A 17,943-nucleotide genomic window follows, 5' to 3' on the forward strand; every position below is an offset into this window, starting at 1 on the left:
ATACCTTTTTCACTTCACGGAGAGTTTAGTTGTAGCAGGGCGTTGCGTTCCCTCTTCATAGAGGTGTGCGTAACATAATGGGGGCTCATCCGGGATATTTCCATTAAACCCACCGGACCCTGCTGCTCTGAGCTCTCTGTGGTTAGTGATTGAGGTGTGATGGTAGGTTGTGAGTTTGGATGACTTGTTTAGTTAGTGTGTTCAGGAGACTGCATTGTATATAAGATGGCTGCATCAGCCATCTCCAAGTTTTTTGAAGCGCCCTCGATTGATTGATTGAGGTTTCGTAAAGTAGACCTTATAGCTATAGCTGACCATTATGGATTTGTTTTCCCTGAGAAAGCCCTAAAGGATGAGCTTTTGGTGCTAGTCAGGGAGGGTTTAGTGAGAACGGATTCTCTCATTGCAAGGAGAGGAGACGGGTAGACCTTCCGATGCCAAGTCTGAGGACAGGGCGGAGGAAGGGGTTCCTCGTACCCCCTTTACATTGCCCCGATTCGATCCTTTATCTTCTGCTTCGCGTCGTTCAGATGGGACTGCTAGGCTGAAGGTGAGGCTGGCTCGGTTAGAAATGGAGCAAAAAGATAGACAGATGAATTTTGAACTTGAAATTAGGAAAATAGAAGCTGACAAGGAGGTGAGAATCCGACAACTGGAGCTAGAGGCTGGCTCCAGTGCCACTCCACAAGCTGCTCATCATCCAACCCACTTCGATGTGAGTAAAAACATAGCTTTAGTCCCTCCATTCCGAGAGTCGGAAGTTGATTCTTATTTCTCTGCGTTTGAGCGTGTGGCCGCTGGGCTGCATTGGCCACTCGAGGTTTGGCCGCTCCTGTTACAATGTAAATTGTCTGGGAAAGCCCAGGAAGTAGTAGCTGCTCTCTCTCTGGAAGACAGTTTACAATACAGTTAAAACTGTGTTGTGGGCTTATGAGTTGGTGCCTGAAGCTTATAGACAGCGCTTCAGGAACCACAAGAAACCCTCTCACCGTACATTTGTTGAATTTGCTAGGGACAAAGTCTCTGTTTAGTCGCTGGTGTTCAGCCAGCAAAGCTAACACCTTTGCTGATATTCAGGAGTTGATGCTGTAGGAGGACTTTAAAAGCAACCTCCCAGATAGAATTGTAGTTCATTTAAATGAACAGAAGGTGGCGACATTGGTCCAAGCATCAGTGTTGGCAGATGAGTACGCTTTGACACACGACTGTCTTTGGTGCACCACATTTTGAAGGCCGGACGATTACGTCATCAGTTCCTCGTTCAGGTCGCTTTTCCTCTGACAACCCTAAGCCTTTTCATGAAATCCGTGAATGTTTTTACTGTCACCAAAAGGGTCACGTGATTGCAGACTGCCCAGTTTTGAAAAATAAACCGCAACAGTCCCAGTCACCGTCCCCAAAAATGAAAAGTTTGGGTTTAGTCAAGTCTTTGGCTCGTCCATTGGATCGAGTTATTGATTCAGCATTTGAGAAACCGGATCCTGTCTATGCTCCGTTTATCTCTGCCGGTTATGTTTCCTTAACAGGAGAACAAGCTGATCAAAAGCCTATCCAAATCCTACGAGACACTGGGGCGGCGCAGTCAGTAATCATTACTGATGCTTTACCCTGGTCTCCTGAAACGTATTGTGGCTCGCAAGTCATATTACAGGGGATAGAGACAAAAACAGTACCTGTACCATTACACTGGGTCCACTTAGTGACAGACTTGGTATAAGGACGTTTCCGTGTTGGTGTAGAGTCTACACTGCCAGTATCAGGAGTCACATTGCTACTAGGGAATGATATTGCTGGTGGTAATGTCACTCCTGTGTTAGAGGTAGTAGACAAGCCAGAAATCAGAACTACAGATGAGAAATTGGTTCAAGCATTTCCACATGTTTTTCCTGCTTGTGTGTTAACGAGGGCACAATCTCGCAAGCTAGGAGATGTGGTGGATTTGGCTAGTTCCATTTTTGAGAATGTTAAGGTAGAAGACAATGCACCGAGTATGCCTTCTGCAATGCCGACAGTTTTTACCCCCGTAAAAGGGGAAAGGGGAATAGGGGAAAACAAAATCGCGCCCCAATTACATGACATTCTTTTGTCTGTCACCCCAGAGAAGGTGATTGAATGTCAAAAAGAAGACACCAGTCTTTGCAAGTGTTTTGCTTCGGTAATTTCCATTGAGGAAGCTAAAACTAGAGAGACCGCCTACTTTATGGAAGCAGGAGTTTTGATGCGGAAATGGGCATCTCATGACACCATTAATGACTGGAGTGAAGTGTGTCAAGTGGTTGTTCCTACACCATTCCGACAGCAGGTGCTGTCACTCGCCCATGACCAGGCGTGGTCTGGACACTTGGGGATCAAAGAGACTTATAACCGGGTCCTTCGTCATTTCTTCTGGCCAGGTTTGAAGTCTGACGTGGTCCAATTTTGTAAAACATGTCACATGTCAACTCACTGGGAAAGTGAATCAAACAGTTCCTCGAGTGCCGCTCTGCCCGATTCCTGTGGTGGGGGAACCGTTTGAAAGAGTGATAATTGATTGTGTAGGTCCATTGCCGAAAACCAGGTCAGGTAACCAGTTCCTACTAACAATAATGTGCAGTGCTACTCGATACCCAGAGGCTATTCCTCTCCGTACTATAACGGCTAAGACTGTGGTGAAGGCACTAGTGAAGTTCTTCTCTACGTTTGGACTCCCTAAAGTAATCCAAACTGATCAGGGATCCAACTTCATGTCTAAACTGTTTTCAAATGTGTTAAAGACATTGTGTATTTCCCATCAGGTCTCCAGTCCGTATCATCCAGAGAGTCAAGGGGCTCTAGAACGCTGGCATCAGACGCTGAAGGCAATGCTACGCAAGTATTGTATGGATACCAGTACTGATTGGGATGAGGGGGTGCCCTTTGTCCTATTTGCTATAAGGGAAACGATACAAGAGTCCTTAGGGTTCAGCCCTGCTGACCTTGTGTTTGGACACACCCCACGGGGTCCGCTGAAAGTTTTAAAGGAGCATATCTTCTCTCCTACACCCAGTAGCGCCCCTAAAAATGTGTTGGATTATGTCAGTAAGATACGGGAGAGACTGCATGCCGCATGTGCGTTAGCCCAAAAGTCTCTCTCCTCGTCTCAAAAACGCATGAAGTTGCATTATGACAAAAAGGCTGTTGGCCGTTCATTTGCACCAGGGGATCAAGTTTTAGTTTTGTTGCCAATCCCTGGCTCAACTCGTGTCAGTCAAGGTACTCTACAATTGAACAAGAGACGCTGGCTTTATTGCTTGCCTTACAGTTCTTTGAGGTATATGTGGGCTCCAGTGCCTTGCCTGTTATGGTCTTCACGGACCATAATCCATTGGTGTTCTTGAAACAAATGTACAACCAGAACCGCCGCCTTATGCGGTGGGCTCTGATTGTACAAGGATATAATGTACAGATAGCTTATGTGAAGGGCTCGGCGAATGTGGTTGACGCTCTATCACAGGTTTACTAACTGGGGATGCGTTGGCTTTTGTTATTGCAAAAACTAGGTTTGCAATTTTTGTGGTGGGCGTGTTACGTTCCCCAGTTTGTGTTGTAGTTTGTGCATGTGTTTATTTCAGGAAATGGCTTCCTGAAATACCTCAAGCAGCTGATTGGTCGACTCCAGGGCTAATTGGAGAGCTGACCCCGCCCCCTCAAGACACAGCTGTCTCCAATTACCCATTCCTTCTGAAGCTATAGAAAAAGCCAGTGTTCTGTTCAGGAGAGAGAGATTTTTGGAGGTAGTGATTGCTGAGAGAGATTTTGCTAGAGGTTGATTTTCTGGGAGGTCACTGCAGAGATTTTGCTAGAGAGATTTGAGGTAGGGATTACAGAGAGATTTTGCTGGGAGTTCATTGCTGGGAAGTTGTATGTTCTGTGAGTTTGTTGCTCAGGTAGAGCTTATTTGATGTCCTTTGTTTGAAATTGTTTAATATTCTGTTTTCATTTGTTCCCAGGGGGGAAGGGGAAGGCACCTAGGGAGTGCTTAGGCAAGAGGCCCGCGGGCATACATATACCCGTAGTATATTCACTGTCTAGGCACACTAGGTAAGACCTGGGTGGACCACCCCCTGTATTTTGGTTAGGGCACCAGGTGGTGCTAAATTAGGTAAGTAGTGGGTCGGCAGGTAAGAGGAGGGGGAGGGGGGTTTCAATACCGTCAACTATTTCTTTGAAGTTTTTCCAATAAATGTTATATTTGTAGTTACTTTTTAAATAAATACTTGCAGTCAACTTGTGGAATGCATTAGGAGATAAAGCACATTCTTCATTCACCCTTCACATTATGAAGCTTAGAGTTCCACAGAAAAGTTGAGCCAGTCACGTGTTTGTAAATAGCACAACGGGTGAAAGCGGGAGCTGGTGAGTCCAGCTGGGTATGGATGGGTCGCTTTTGATATTGAAAGTCATTATATTTGCTTCAATAGAGAAATCAGCAATGTGCAACTTTGTTTTACTTCACAGAAAATTTAGGCAGACCCCATTTAGTCAACTGGTCACTCGTTCGGTCGATATGCTGTTGGTCGACCAAGATTTAAGGCAAAAACTAGTTAAAATAAAATTGAAAAATCATGATGTATAAAACATCTTCCTGATTCGCGCCAGTCTGAGTGGACTGATCGATTGTGGAGGCAGCACAGTCCATCAGTTTAAGACATGCTACTGAAATTGTATGGTTATTACGTAAGACCAACAAACAAAATTATTCTTTAATAACAAATGCATTTTCTTCCATGTTGGTCAGTGATCGCTGTCTATGGTTCTGAAACAGTGTGCTGTTGAATTGGCACCTTTTCCTAGACCATGTTGCTATGTGCATAACAGCAAAGTTAAACATATTGGTGTTGAACGTGGCGAAGGCAGCTGTGGAGTTAAGAGAATACAGCCCTTGCCTTATTGTCTAAGTGAAGAAACCAACTTAATTAGGCTATTAATTTATAGACCTAACTATTAAATGTGCCTGGCTTTATAAATCATATACACACGCACACTAAAATGTGCAGTTGTCATACAACACCACAGATTAGAGGTCGACCGATTAATCGGAATGGCCGATTAATTAGGGCCGATTTCAAGTTTTCGTAATCTGAAATCGGTATTATTGAGCGCCGATTCTTTTTTTTTAAACTAGTCAGCAAGTCAGTTAAGAACACATTCTTATTTACAATGATGGCCTAGGAACGGTGGGTTAAATGCCTCGTTCAGGGGCAGAACGACAGATTCACCTTGTCAGCTCAGGGATCCAATCTTGCAACCTTACAGTTAACTAGTCCAACGCAATAACGACCTGCCTCGCTCTCGTTGTACTCCACAAGGAGACTGCCTGTTACGCGAATGCAGTAAGCCAAGGTAAGTTGCTAGAATTAAACTTCTCATAAAAAACAATCATAATCACTAGTTAACTACACATGGTTGATGATATTACTAGATATCTAGAGTGTCCTGCGTTGCATATAATCTGACTGAGCATACAAGCATCTAAGTATCTGACTGAGCGGTGGTACGCAGTAGCGGGCTCAAACATTCCTTCAAACAGCACTTTCGTGCGTTTTGCCAGCAGCTCTTCGTTGTGTGTCAAGCATTGCGCTGTTTATGACTTCAAGCCTATCAACTCTCGAGATGAGGCTGGTGTAACCGAAGTGAAATGGCTGGCTAGTTAGCGCGCGCTAATAGCGTTTCAAACGTCACTCGCTCTGAGCCTTCTAGTAGTTGTAACGCTGCTTCGAGTGTGGCTGTTGTCATTGTGTTCCTGGTTCAAGCCCAGCGAGGAGAGGGTCGGAAGCTATACTGTTACACTGGCAATACTAAAGTGCCTATAAGAACAACCAATAGTCAAAGGTTAATGAAATACAAATGGTATAGAGGGAAATAGTCCTATTATAACTACAACCTAGAACTTCTTACCTGGGAATATTGAAGACTCGTGTTAAAAGGAACCACCCGCTTTCATATTCTCATGTTCTGAGCAAGGAAGTGAAACGTTAGCACATATTGCACTTTTACTTTCTTCTCCAACACTTTGTTTCATTATTTACGAGGCTAAATGGATTTTATTGATATATATTAAGTGTTGTTGTAAATGTCATTATTGCAAATAAAATAAAATATATATATTAAAGTGCAGATGAATCGGTATTGGCTTTTTTTGGCCCTCAAATAATCGGTATCGGCGTTGAAAAATCATAATCGGTCGACCTCTACCACAGATGTCTCAAGTTGAGGGGTCATGCAATTGGTATGTTAACTGCAGGAATGTCCACCAGAGCTGTTACCAGAAAATGTAAATGTTAATTTCTCTACCATTTTACTTTTTTATTTAACCTTTATTTAACTAGTAGACAAGTCAGCCGCCTCCAACGCCATTTTAGAGAATTTGGCACTACGTCCAACCGGCATCACAACCGCAAACCACGTGTAACCATTCCAGCCCAGTCGTAGACCTGGCTCACCAGTGGGCCCACCCATGGCTGCAACCCTGCCCAGTCATGTGAAACTCGTAGATTAGGTCCTAATGAATTTGTTTAAAATTGACAGATTTCCTTAGATGAACTGTAATGCAGTAAAATATTTTAAATAGTTGCATTTAGCATTCATATTTTTTGTTTGGTATACATTTTAGGTCATTTAGAATACGCTCTTATCCATAGCGAATTATGCCTACAGTCAGTACATTTAACCAAGAAGACAACCACATCAGTCACATATTGCATAACTGAAATTATTTTCAATGCTTCCTAAACAAACACAATAGCCTACATATTTCTGTGCGCAAAAATGAGTACAGGACCGGACGGGAGTGATTTAAAAACGAGAAGGGACAGGAAAGTTCCAGGGTTGTGGGATCAGCACAGAACAGGATTTTTTTTTTGACAGGACAAGACAGGAATTGATTTTCACTCCTGTGTCAACCTCTAGTGTGAGAGTTGTTTGGTTAGTGATGTTTCTGTATCGCTCATGTGATTGCGGAGTTGGCTAAACAAAATGGCCACTGGATCGATGCAAATAATCATGATATTCTGCCAGGTAGGCTACTTTGTGGTTAACACTTAATTGAGAAGGTTTTAGGGAAAGCCTGTCCATCTCTACCAAAATAATGTTATCATAATTGCTACCGGCAACACAGTGTCGACATGAGTTTATCTGTGCGGTGTGTGCGTAGGCGGAGGGGAATGCCGTTTCATAAAGTTACAGAAAAATACAAAATCACTTATACTTTGTTGAATTTTCTTTTTTTAAATGATTGTTAATTTCCGTTTTAATGTCTGGATTCCATCTGTAACCTGCATGGGACTAATTTCTTCATCACGCTTCTTGTCCCACCTGCTCCCGCAAGGACTGGTCCCGAACCCGACTGCAGTCCTGCAATCTTATGTGTATGTGACACAGCTCGCTTTGCAGCCCTGATGCCAGCAAATTTTCCACCCTAGTCAGGATCAAAAGTCGCTAAAATTTCCTAAGAATTAGGTTAAAATACCAGAGATCTTCAACTGGCCCAACGAACTAAGCAAAAAAAGAAACGTTTCTTTCTCAGGACCCTGTCTTTCAAAGAAAATTTGTAAAAATCCAAATAACTTCACAGATCATTATAAAGGGATTAAACACTGTTTCCCATGCTTGTTCATTGAACCATAAATAAATAATGAACATGCACCTGTGGAATGGTCATTAACACACTAACAGCTTACAGAGAGTAGGGATTCAAGGTCATAGTTATGAAAACTTACGACACTGAAGAGGCCTTTCTACTGACTGAAAAACACCAAAAGAAAGATGTCCAGGGTCCCTGCTCATCTGCGTGAATGTGCCTTAGGCATGCTGCAAGGAGGCATGAGAAGTGCAGAGGTGGCCAGGGCAATAAATTGCAATGTCCATACTGTGAGACGCCTAAGACAGCACTACAGGGAGACACGACGGACTGCTGATCTTCCTTGCAGTGGCAGACCATGTGTACCACCTGCACAGGACCAGTACAGCCGAACATCACACGCAGGACAGGTACAGGAAGGCAAAAACAACTGCCCGAGTTATACCAGGAACGCACAATCCCTCCGTCAGTGCTCAGACTGTCCGCAATAGGCTGAGAGAGGCTGGACTGAGGGCCTGTAGGCCTGTTGTAAGGCAGGTCCTCAACAGACATCACCAGCAAGGTTGTCAATCGGCACAAACCCACGGTCGCTGGACCAGACAGGACTGGCAAAAAGTGCTCTTCAATGACGAGTTGCGGTTTTGTCTCACCAGGGGTTATGGTCAGATTTGCGTTTATCGTCGAAGGAATGAGCGTTACACCGAGGCCTGTACTCTGGAGCGGGATCGATTTGGAGGTAGAGGGTCTGTCATGTTCTGGGGCGGTGTGTCACAGCATCATCGGACTGAGCTTGTTGTAATTGCAGGCAATCTCAACGCTGTGCGTTACAGGGAAGACATCCTCCTTCCTCATGTGGTACCCTTCCTGCAGGCTCATTGACATGACAATGCCACCAGCCATACTGCTCGTTCTGTGAGCGATTTCCGACAAGACAGGAATGTCAGTGTTCTGCCACGGCTAGCGAAGAGCCCGGATCGCAATCCCATTGAGCACGGCTAGCATATGTTGGGTTGGAGGGTGAGGGCTAGGGCCATTCCCCCCAGAAATGTCCAGGAACTTGCAGGTGCCTTGATGGAAGAGTGGGGTAACATCTCACAACAAGAACTGGCAAATCTGGTGCAGTCCATGAGGAGGAGACGCACTGCAGTACTTAATGCAGCTGGTGGCCACAGCTCCATTTCTGTTAGTCACATGTCTGTGGAACTTGTTCAGTTTGTCTCAGTTCTTGAATCTTATGTTCATACAAATATTTACACATGTTAAGTTTGCTGAAAATAAATACAGTTGACAGTGAGAGGATGTTTCTTTTTTTGCTGAGTTTATTAGGCTATCGGTACTATTGGGCTACATCAACCAATAGGGTAGACGTAGTTTAAAAGAGCACAGTTGGGGCGAAATATAGGAGAGTGGACACTTTCTTGACTTAAGCTACATTTTGCATAACTTTTAGATGCAAGGCAATTTGCAAGCAGAGTAAAATGCATGTGTTATCAATACTTATTTCCAGTCAATGTCAGAGTAAACATTGCCCATCATATTTTGGAAGTTAAAGACAACTGCGCTGTGCTTCTCAGCCCATATAGCCTATTTCTACAGGCTATTTAACAGAGACCACACATACACCCAATTTATCTTGTACGCCCAACAAAAGAGATAATTAGGCTACTGAACATGAGCACCCTTCCTGTCATTTGTCTGCTGAATCGCAAAGGCCTACCTGAAGATGTGCTGTGGTTTGTTAATTCAACTCATTACAAGAATCATACATATATATATATTTTTAATCATCTTTGTTGTGATTGCAACTATTGAACAGCAGTGGTCCACCGTTAAATTAATAGGGGAAACACTAACAATCCCAGGCAGCCATTGTGAGTCTACCAGAGTTAGAGGTTCCAAGTCCATTTTACTCATTCTATGTGTGCTGCTGGAGCAGGGAGGGGGGGCATTGCCTAGGCAACCAAAGACTTTGCTACAACACCTTGGTTGTTTCAGCAAGGAGCAACAGTTTCATCACGTTAAGAGTCCATGTTACCTCAGAAATGGACTCAACCACAGGTATGCCCAGCCGTCCCGTCTTCAGTCAGCTGTTTGTTCCACACAACAAAAGAATACAATAAAAAAATATATATATTTTTGACAGTTATTTTATTAATGACGGTCTTTATCCATACCGTCAGTTACACAATTATACGGTAATTGTGCCAGCCCTAAACTCAAGTTTCACTGTTGAAGAGTGAATCAGAGTAGGCCTACTTCAACAAGAACCAAACATCACTGATATCAAATGGTTGAGAAAATATATTTTATCAGCTGAGAAATTCCCTCATTACTTAACCAGGCAAGTTGACGGAGTCAACATTTTTCATCATCATAACCCATGGCTGCACATTTCCTGCACCTGCCTCTCATTTGGCCCCTTGTTCTTAGCAGAGCTGAGGAGCTCGCCGAGGCATACAGAGTAGGCAGCAGCAGGCGCACAGCCTCCGCCAGCAGCGGTCAACGCTCGCCTTGTCTGGGAAATGACGGGAGGAAACGCTTTACAACAAAGTGAACAAACATCTCTGCCTTTACTCCAAAATGTATTTTCCTCCCCGCCATAATGTGGAATGTATGAACCTTTAACGATTGACTCCGCTCTCAATGCATCCAACTTGCTCCCTCCAATCTTCTAATCTTCTAACACATTCAAAACAAAATAATATTTCAGATTCTCTTAATGTACTGCCTGAGGTTGCTGTATTAACGTTTTACCTCGGCTGACAACTTCTAAAAGGTCGCAATGGGGGGGGGTTCGTCCTTACTGAGACTGTGCATAGGATAATGAATCATAACAGTATAAACCGTCTATTTTTCACACCACTCATATAAGCTAGTTTTTCTATCATCTCCCTGGTTCAAATTTGCATTCTCTCAGAAGAAGCACTGCTCTATTAAACAGGGATGCAAACTGGTGAGGGTCCAAAAGGTGTTGAAATGTGCATATACTTTTCATATTTTCAGAGATTAACATAATACATATCTGAACCATGTTTATTGTAGGCTGGCATTGTGTAATTCATTGAGTGGGTCGAATTTCATCCAGAAATGTATTGTGCCATATCCCAATGTGTCGCTGTACTCATGAGCGGCATGATTTTCCATATCCGAAGCGGACCTATAGGTCTATTTGTTTGGCAAGACATGGCTGCATCTCACTTTAGACTGTGTTTTGGATCGTCATTCGCCTTTTGGTTACGGCGTTTGCTTCCTATTAATGTAACTAGCCTAAATATAGATTGTGTCCTGCATTTATCGAGCTGATATATTGTTTACTAGGCCTACTTGGTGCCGCTGTTTGGTTCTGTTTGCATTCATTTGTTTGAATTCGCAGAAGTGTCAATATTCTAAGCCAAACTGCTATTCAGTATTTTTGTTGCATGCATGAATAACTAGGCTACTACTTTCAGCATTTAGTTTGCATTATCTTGGTAAGGCAGCTGTAATAGGTGAAATACCCTATCAATCTTGTAGCCTATATTCATTACCAAAACAGCCTTGCTTCAGTAACTTCAAAAGCACTCAATGGTCTCAGAGTCTCGGCATATTAACTTTATGTTTTTGGTATAGCTTTAAGACAAATTCAATATAATTCCAATGCAAGAAACCCCAACAAATGTGCCACCGCACCGATTTCAACTGTGCCCTTAGTCACTTTATCCTAGCGCTGGGATAGAGAGAAGCAGACTAGTAGATTAATGGCTGGTTAGGGGATGTGGTTGTCTGCTCACAGCTGTCACACATGGTATTGGATGAAGCACTCATTCTGATATGACATGTCTGACATCATGCTCTGAACTCTGATATTCTATTTGTAGGATGCTTTCTGTGTTTAGTCATTCATTTCAATATGATGCTAACGTAGCTAGCTAACGTTAATTACTTTGTGTGTAATAATTTGTGCTACGAAACATACATGGTACTTTATTTGCTTCTTGTCAACTACAACCACAGCATTATTTCAAACACAGGTTGGTTATCGAGTTACATTCCAAATTTCCCAGTCAGTCTGTTGCGTTGACAGCGTGATGACACAACCGCCAGAAAAGGTAACGTTAGTGAGCACACAGTGGGAGAATCTAAATGGCCTACTCCTCGCATCCTCTACTCAAAACCCATTGGATGAGAAAGCCAGAGGTCCCTCCCCTCTAACCTCCTGGGTTTTGAGAAGGAGGCGAGGACAAAAGGAGTATGCAATTGAGATTCTCCCAGGGAGAAAATCTGTTCACGCTGTTCTTTTATAGCTCAACTGGTGACACACCGTCTGCTCACTGTCAGAGCCATCCCATCCCAAACATTTTTGATGAAACACGTGGGAAAATGGCTTAAGGACAACAAAGTCAAGGTATTGGAGTGGCCATCACAAAGCCCTGACCTTAATCCCATTGAACATTTGCCGGCAGAACTGAAAAAGTGTGTGCGAGTAAGGAGGCCTACAAACCTGACTCAGTTACACCAGCTCTGTCAGGAGGAATGGGCCAAAATTCACCCAACTTATTGTGGGAAGCTACCGAAAAGGTTTGACCCAAGTTAAACAATTGAAAGGCAATGCTACCAAATACTAATTAAGTATGTAAACTTCTGATCCACTGGGAATGTGATGAAAGAAATAAAAGCTGAAATAAATAATTACGTAACCCAAGGTTACTGGAGCCTTGAAATAATAGCATAAAACTTTTTCCCTCTCATTCACATTTCAGGAGAGTCAAATGGAGAATATTTCATTGAACCAGAGGTTAAACTCTTACTCAACCTTAATGTAATAAAATGGCACATCAGGACAAAGAGAAAAGGCCACCAGGTCAACTAGACTCACTTTACTAAACCTAACATATGAGAGGAAGGGGGTCACAAAAAGTTCAGATTTGCATCACTTTCATTGTTAGGGAGGCGTGCTTTACAACCACAGAATCTGAAGTACAGCAGAGCAGACGTAGGGCCTATAGCCCATGTACCAGACTTTCTGCACTAACTGGCTCTCAAACAATATACTGTACCCTTGGATAGGTAGCACTTTGGTGCCCGTCTTGTGATGCGCACCATGGGCCGTGTTAACTCCTATTGAGCTCTAATACACAAAGAAACAAGACAGGGCCTGGTGGCTGAATAACCTCCTGGACAAATTTCAAGGCCCAGGCACACCACTAGCGTTTGCTGGCAGAGAGTCCTTAGCACATCTGAACGTAATTGGCAAAACGACTGTGCACCAACTTCACATGTAGAATTGCATGAATAATGTCAGCTGTTTCACACAAAAACCCAAATAACCCTGTAACAGGGCAAGAAAAAAACATTACCGTTCACCAAGCAACAGGATATTATTCTGGCAGCACGATCACTGATATTTTTTCACTCAAAATAAGAGTCCCGCTGCAAAGACACGCTAAACTTTGGGAATATATGCCGTGCAACTGTTTTGCAACCACCTTTGAATTGTTTTATTGTTTTTTTTTTTGGGGGGGGGGGAAATCACTTGATGTATTTTATTTGGTATATTGTATTATTTATACCAGCATTTATTTTGAAAGTTTAAACAACTACTGATATGTTGAATGCTATTGCATAGGCTATACTTAAAGAAATACAATTTTAATAAAACATGTTTTTCAAATTACTTAGACCAATTTTAAGTTTTGCAGACTATTGTGCTGGGCAACAGGTTTAATATAGGCTGCTGGTGATTAGCTTGCTAGCTACTTCCAGACAAATGAGAGAACAGCTAACTGACCATTTTACTCACCCGAGCAGAGCTGGTAAGGCTGTTATGTTATCTAGAGCGTTGGTGACTAACTGTGCTGCTGGCAACAATTTCATTAAGCTTTTTTAGCAATGTATTTCTGACACCAGCCATATTCAACGGGTATTGAGCATTCGTACATTTTTCAGTTATTCTGGCACACAGACAAGAGTGCTCTGAAATAGGAATAGATAGACGTAGACGTAGCTGGTAAATTTGCTCTGGCTATTGACAGTTGTTGCAGTGGCATCATGAACATTCTATTGAAACGGTTACTTGCATAGACATTAGAGGTCGACCGATTAATCGGAATGGCCGAATAAGTTTTATACCTTTATTTAACTAGGCAAGTCAGTTAAGAACACCTTATTTTCAATGACGGCCTAGGAACGATGGGTTAACTGCCTCGTTCAGGGGCAGAACAACAGATTTTCACCTTGTCAGCCCGGGGGATCCAATCTTGCAACCTAACAGTTAACTGGTCCAACGCAATAACGACCTGCCTCTCTCTCTCGCTGCACTCGACAAGGAGACTTACATTAGCTTACTGCCTGTTACGTGAATGCAGTAAGCCAAGGTATGTTGCTAGCTAGCATTAAACTTATCTTATAAAAAACAATCATAATCACTAATTAACTACACATGGTTGATGAAATTACTAGATATTATCTAGCGTGTCCTCTTCGTTGTGCGTCAAGCATTGCGCTGTTTATGACTTCAAGCCTATCAACTCTCGAGATGAGGCTGGTGTAACTGAAGTGAAATGGCTTGCTAGTTGCACTCTCTTCTCCAACACTTCGTTTTTGCATTATTTAAACCAAATTGAACAAGTTTCATTATTTACTTGAGGCTAAATTGATTTTATTGATGTATTATATTAAGTTAAAATAAGTGTTCATTCAGCATTGTTGTAATTGTCATTATTACAAATGGGGTTTTTTTAAATAAAAAAATTTAATAAAAATAATTTCAAAATTTTTAAATTTAAATTAAAATAAATTGGCCGATTAATCGGTATTGACTTTTTTGGTCCTCCATTAATCGGTATCGAAAAATCATAATCGGTCGACCTCTAATAGTGAGTAGTGACCCGCAACAGTTTCCTGAAACAAATCACATCTGGCACCTCCAATAAGGCAAGACAAGAGTATATGAAATCCAGTATGGAATTACATTTGATTTCACACTGGAAGCAAACAGCCCCCCCCCCCAAAAAAAACATGTTCAACACAACAGTATATCAATTTATTGTTTTGGAATTAATATAACATGCAGGACTAAATGCATGTCTATAAGACAGTCTCCCTCCAAAACTATACATATTTGGTTAGCAGAAACCCTACTGAGTATTTTACACTGCACTGTGGCGGAAACAGGTAGAAAGTTCTATTCCATGTACAGTATACAGTGGGCCAAAAAAGTATTTAGACAGCCACCAATTGGCGTGTGACTGTTTGAGGTTGTGGACAGGTGTCTTTTATACTAATAACAAGTTCAAACAGGTGCCATTAATACAGGTAACGAGTGGAGGACAGAGGAGCCTCTTAAAGAATAAGTTACAGGTCTGTGAGAGCCAGAAATCTTGCTTGTTTGTAGGTGACCAAATACTTATTTTCCACCATAATTTGCAAATAAATTCATTAAAAATCCTACAATGTGATTTTCTGGATTTCCTCATTTGTCTGTCATAGTTGAAGTGTACCTATGATGAAAATTACAGGCCTCTCTCATCTTTTTAAGTGGGAGAACTTGCACAATTGGTGGCTGACTAAATACTTTTTTGCCCCACTGTATTTGTGTTTTGCATTGGGGGCTATCGAAGGGGTGGAGAACAAATTTGGTTAGTAGAGACCTAGCCCTTGATCATGATTCTCAGGTCCATTATATTACACATAAGAGTCATTGGACAAAGGCTTCTTCTGTACGGGTGTGTTTGTTAAGAGTCACAACTCTGTCTGAACATTAGCACCCATCGCTTGCTGTACAGTTTTGGAAGCATAAGGACCTTATATTTCCTATCAGAAAGAAATAATTTTCTAAATCCAAAAGTTTAAATTGATACACACCTTTAGTGTTAGTGTTCCCACACGGCCATTCCTCGATGTTACAGCGAGTGTTTACGTTAAACAGAGGGACCACCTGTGCTAATTAGCTATCTAGTATGCTCCGAACACTAGTGTGTAAAGGAAGAAGGCCACCAGAATGTGTCACTGAAAAATACTAAAATCGGCAGCAACTGTGATAAAGCTGGTTAAAACAGTGTACAGAAAGTGTATATTTATCCGTTATGAAATTATTTTGATGCGATATGAAAGTAAAGGGATTTATGATTGCGTATCACAATTGACCTTAAGGAGTAATGGTAGGCTCCTTGAAAGTACATGCTGGACTAGAAGAGACCCTACTGAGTATTTCCTACCCAACTTTAACTTCTATGGGACCGGTTGAGCTAACATAGGCTAATGTGATTAGCATGAGCTTGTAAGTAACAAACAAAAAAAATTGCCCAGGAAATAGACATATGTGATATGGGCAAAAAGCTTAAATTCTTGTTAATCTAACTGCACTGTCCAATTTACAGTAGTTTTTACAATGAAAGAATACCATGCTATTGTTTGAGGAGAGTGCACAATTATTCACTTGAAAAGTTATTAAAAACCAATTAGGCACATTTGGGGAGTCTTGATACAATATTTTGAACAGATATTCAATGGTTCATTGGATCAGTTTAAAACGTTGCACATTCCCTGCTGCCATCTAGTGGCCAAAATCTAAATTGTGCCTGAGCTGTAATTAATACATTATGGACTTTGTCTTGCATTTCAAAGGCAGTACAACAAAAAAGTGTTTTTCTTTTACCAGCTCTAATGTGTTATATTCTCCTACATTCATTTCACATTTCCACAAACTTCAGTGTTTCCTTTCAAATGGTATCAATAATATGCATATCCTTGCTTCAGGTCCTGAGCTACAGCCTGTTAGATTTGGGTTACTTATTGCCTATTCTTGAGGGCACAATAAGTGCCCATTGATTAAAATTAATTATCATCTTTTGAATGACTAATCCACAATAAAGTGTGGTCTTTTATTTTGAAGGTTTCCTCATTACCATAAGAACGTGACATCATTTGTGCAGCTAGTAGAATACTAGTAAAAATAGCTTACAGAACCACGCAGAAACATATTATTTCAAAACAGCATCTTTGTGCTGGATCTCAACAACCAATGTGAACAACTGTCTGCTGCACATCACAACTTCCTTTCGTATAACGAACGTTAGGCTTTGTAACTTGTAACACAGCTATTTCCTGACTGCTACGTGGCCTTCTCACTATCCACCAGCGTAGCTACCTGGCATTATCCTCCCACATTCTTCTGAAAAGCTCGACTTTTGGCGACAACATGCCCCTTTTCCTAAAGAAGAGATGTATTGGTAAAGTAGCGTAACTAGTTAGCTAGCAAACTAGCTAATGTCATTGAAAAGGGGGTGACAAGCAGTGTCACACGTAGCAAGAACACATGAATTAGTCATGTAGAAACTTGCTAGCCAATTGACAATTTAAGAACCTGCTGCCAAAAAGCCTCACATTGTCAACATGTTAAAAAAGCTAGCTAACGTTAGACAGTTAATGTTGCAGATATTTTAGATGCGTGCAACTAACTAGCTATGTCCATTTCCAACGTGATCAGACAGTCAGTGACACCAAGTCAAGAAGTGTTTTCACTTGCAGCGCGACTCAGCCAAACCGTGCACTAGTCAACCGTACCTGTATTTGAAGGATGCCACCCGGTCCCTCCGCTATTTCTGGCGAGTTCTCAAAGACTCGATCTCGATACAATGACCACAGACCAACGTTCGGCAGGAAAAGAAGAGCCGCTATAAGCAACCCTGCGAACTGCAGTAGACGTTTTTCTTTCCGCCTCATTTCTCCAGAAGAAATGCGAGAAAAGCTGTCGACAGTGTATTCCCAGGCAGCTCCTTCCCGGTGGAAACAACTTTCACAAATTCACTCTGATCAAACGAACGATGTAGTATATTGAGCTGCAGGCACTTCCGCTAGGGGGAGTTAATCAATATCCTGGTTGGGGGGATCACAACACGGAAGGAGACTTTTGCATTCTTTGTAGTGAAGAATGATGAGATTCCCTAAAAACACACCACTTCAATACAGCTACGAGTGTAAGTTACTTTTTCGTAGCAGGTTACGATATGAAGTTAGACATGCTCCGGAACGTTGGCGACTGGTAACAAAGATGGTATATTATATTGACAAGATAGTCAAGTGACCGCTCTAACAATGGAAATACAAATATGGAAGGCAGGCGAGATCAGGTGGGACCATTCTAGCCAATGAGAGGGTAGATACGCATGACAACAACATACAATAGAGATAGATGTAGAGGACTCCGTGCTACTATAGTCTGTTTGACAGCATGAGTGTTCTTCATTGGCTGATTGCTCCCAACTCATAGGAATCCCCAACCATTTGACTACTTTACAAGGGTGGAAGCCCTCAATGGCAACGTCGATGCTAAAACAGGTTATATCGATGATGAGTCCTCTATCTAT

At 42.1% G+C, this 17,943-nt stretch overlaps 1 protein-coding gene across 2 annotated transcripts in view; it reads right to left on the minus strand.

Annotated features, from left to right (window-relative positions):
- LOC112257878 (polypeptide N-acetylgalactosaminyltransferase 10) overlaps positions 1 to 17,602 on the minus strand; it is a 173,661-nt gene extending 156,059 nt beyond the window's left edge. The window contains exon 1 of one of the 2 annotated variants that reach the window (XM_024431801.2): positions 17,141 to 17,602. In XM_024431801.2, coding sequence (XP_024287569.1) covers positions 17,141 to 17,299 — 159 coding nt within the window. In that variant the 5' untranslated portion in view covers positions 17,300 to 17,602. The remainder of the gene's footprint in view (positions 1 to 17,140) is intronic. The other variant, XM_024431800.2, reaches the window with a different exon arrangement.
- Between the last annotated feature and the right edge of the window lie 341 nt (positions 17,603 to 17,943).

The sequence above is a fragment of the Oncorhynchus tshawytscha genome, linkage group LG09 (assembly GCF_018296145.1).
Source record: "Oncorhynchus tshawytscha isolate Ot180627B linkage group LG09, Otsh_v2.0, whole genome shotgun sequence".
Taxonomy (NCBI): Eukaryota; Metazoa; Chordata; class Actinopteri; order Salmoniformes; family Salmonidae; genus Oncorhynchus; species Oncorhynchus tshawytscha.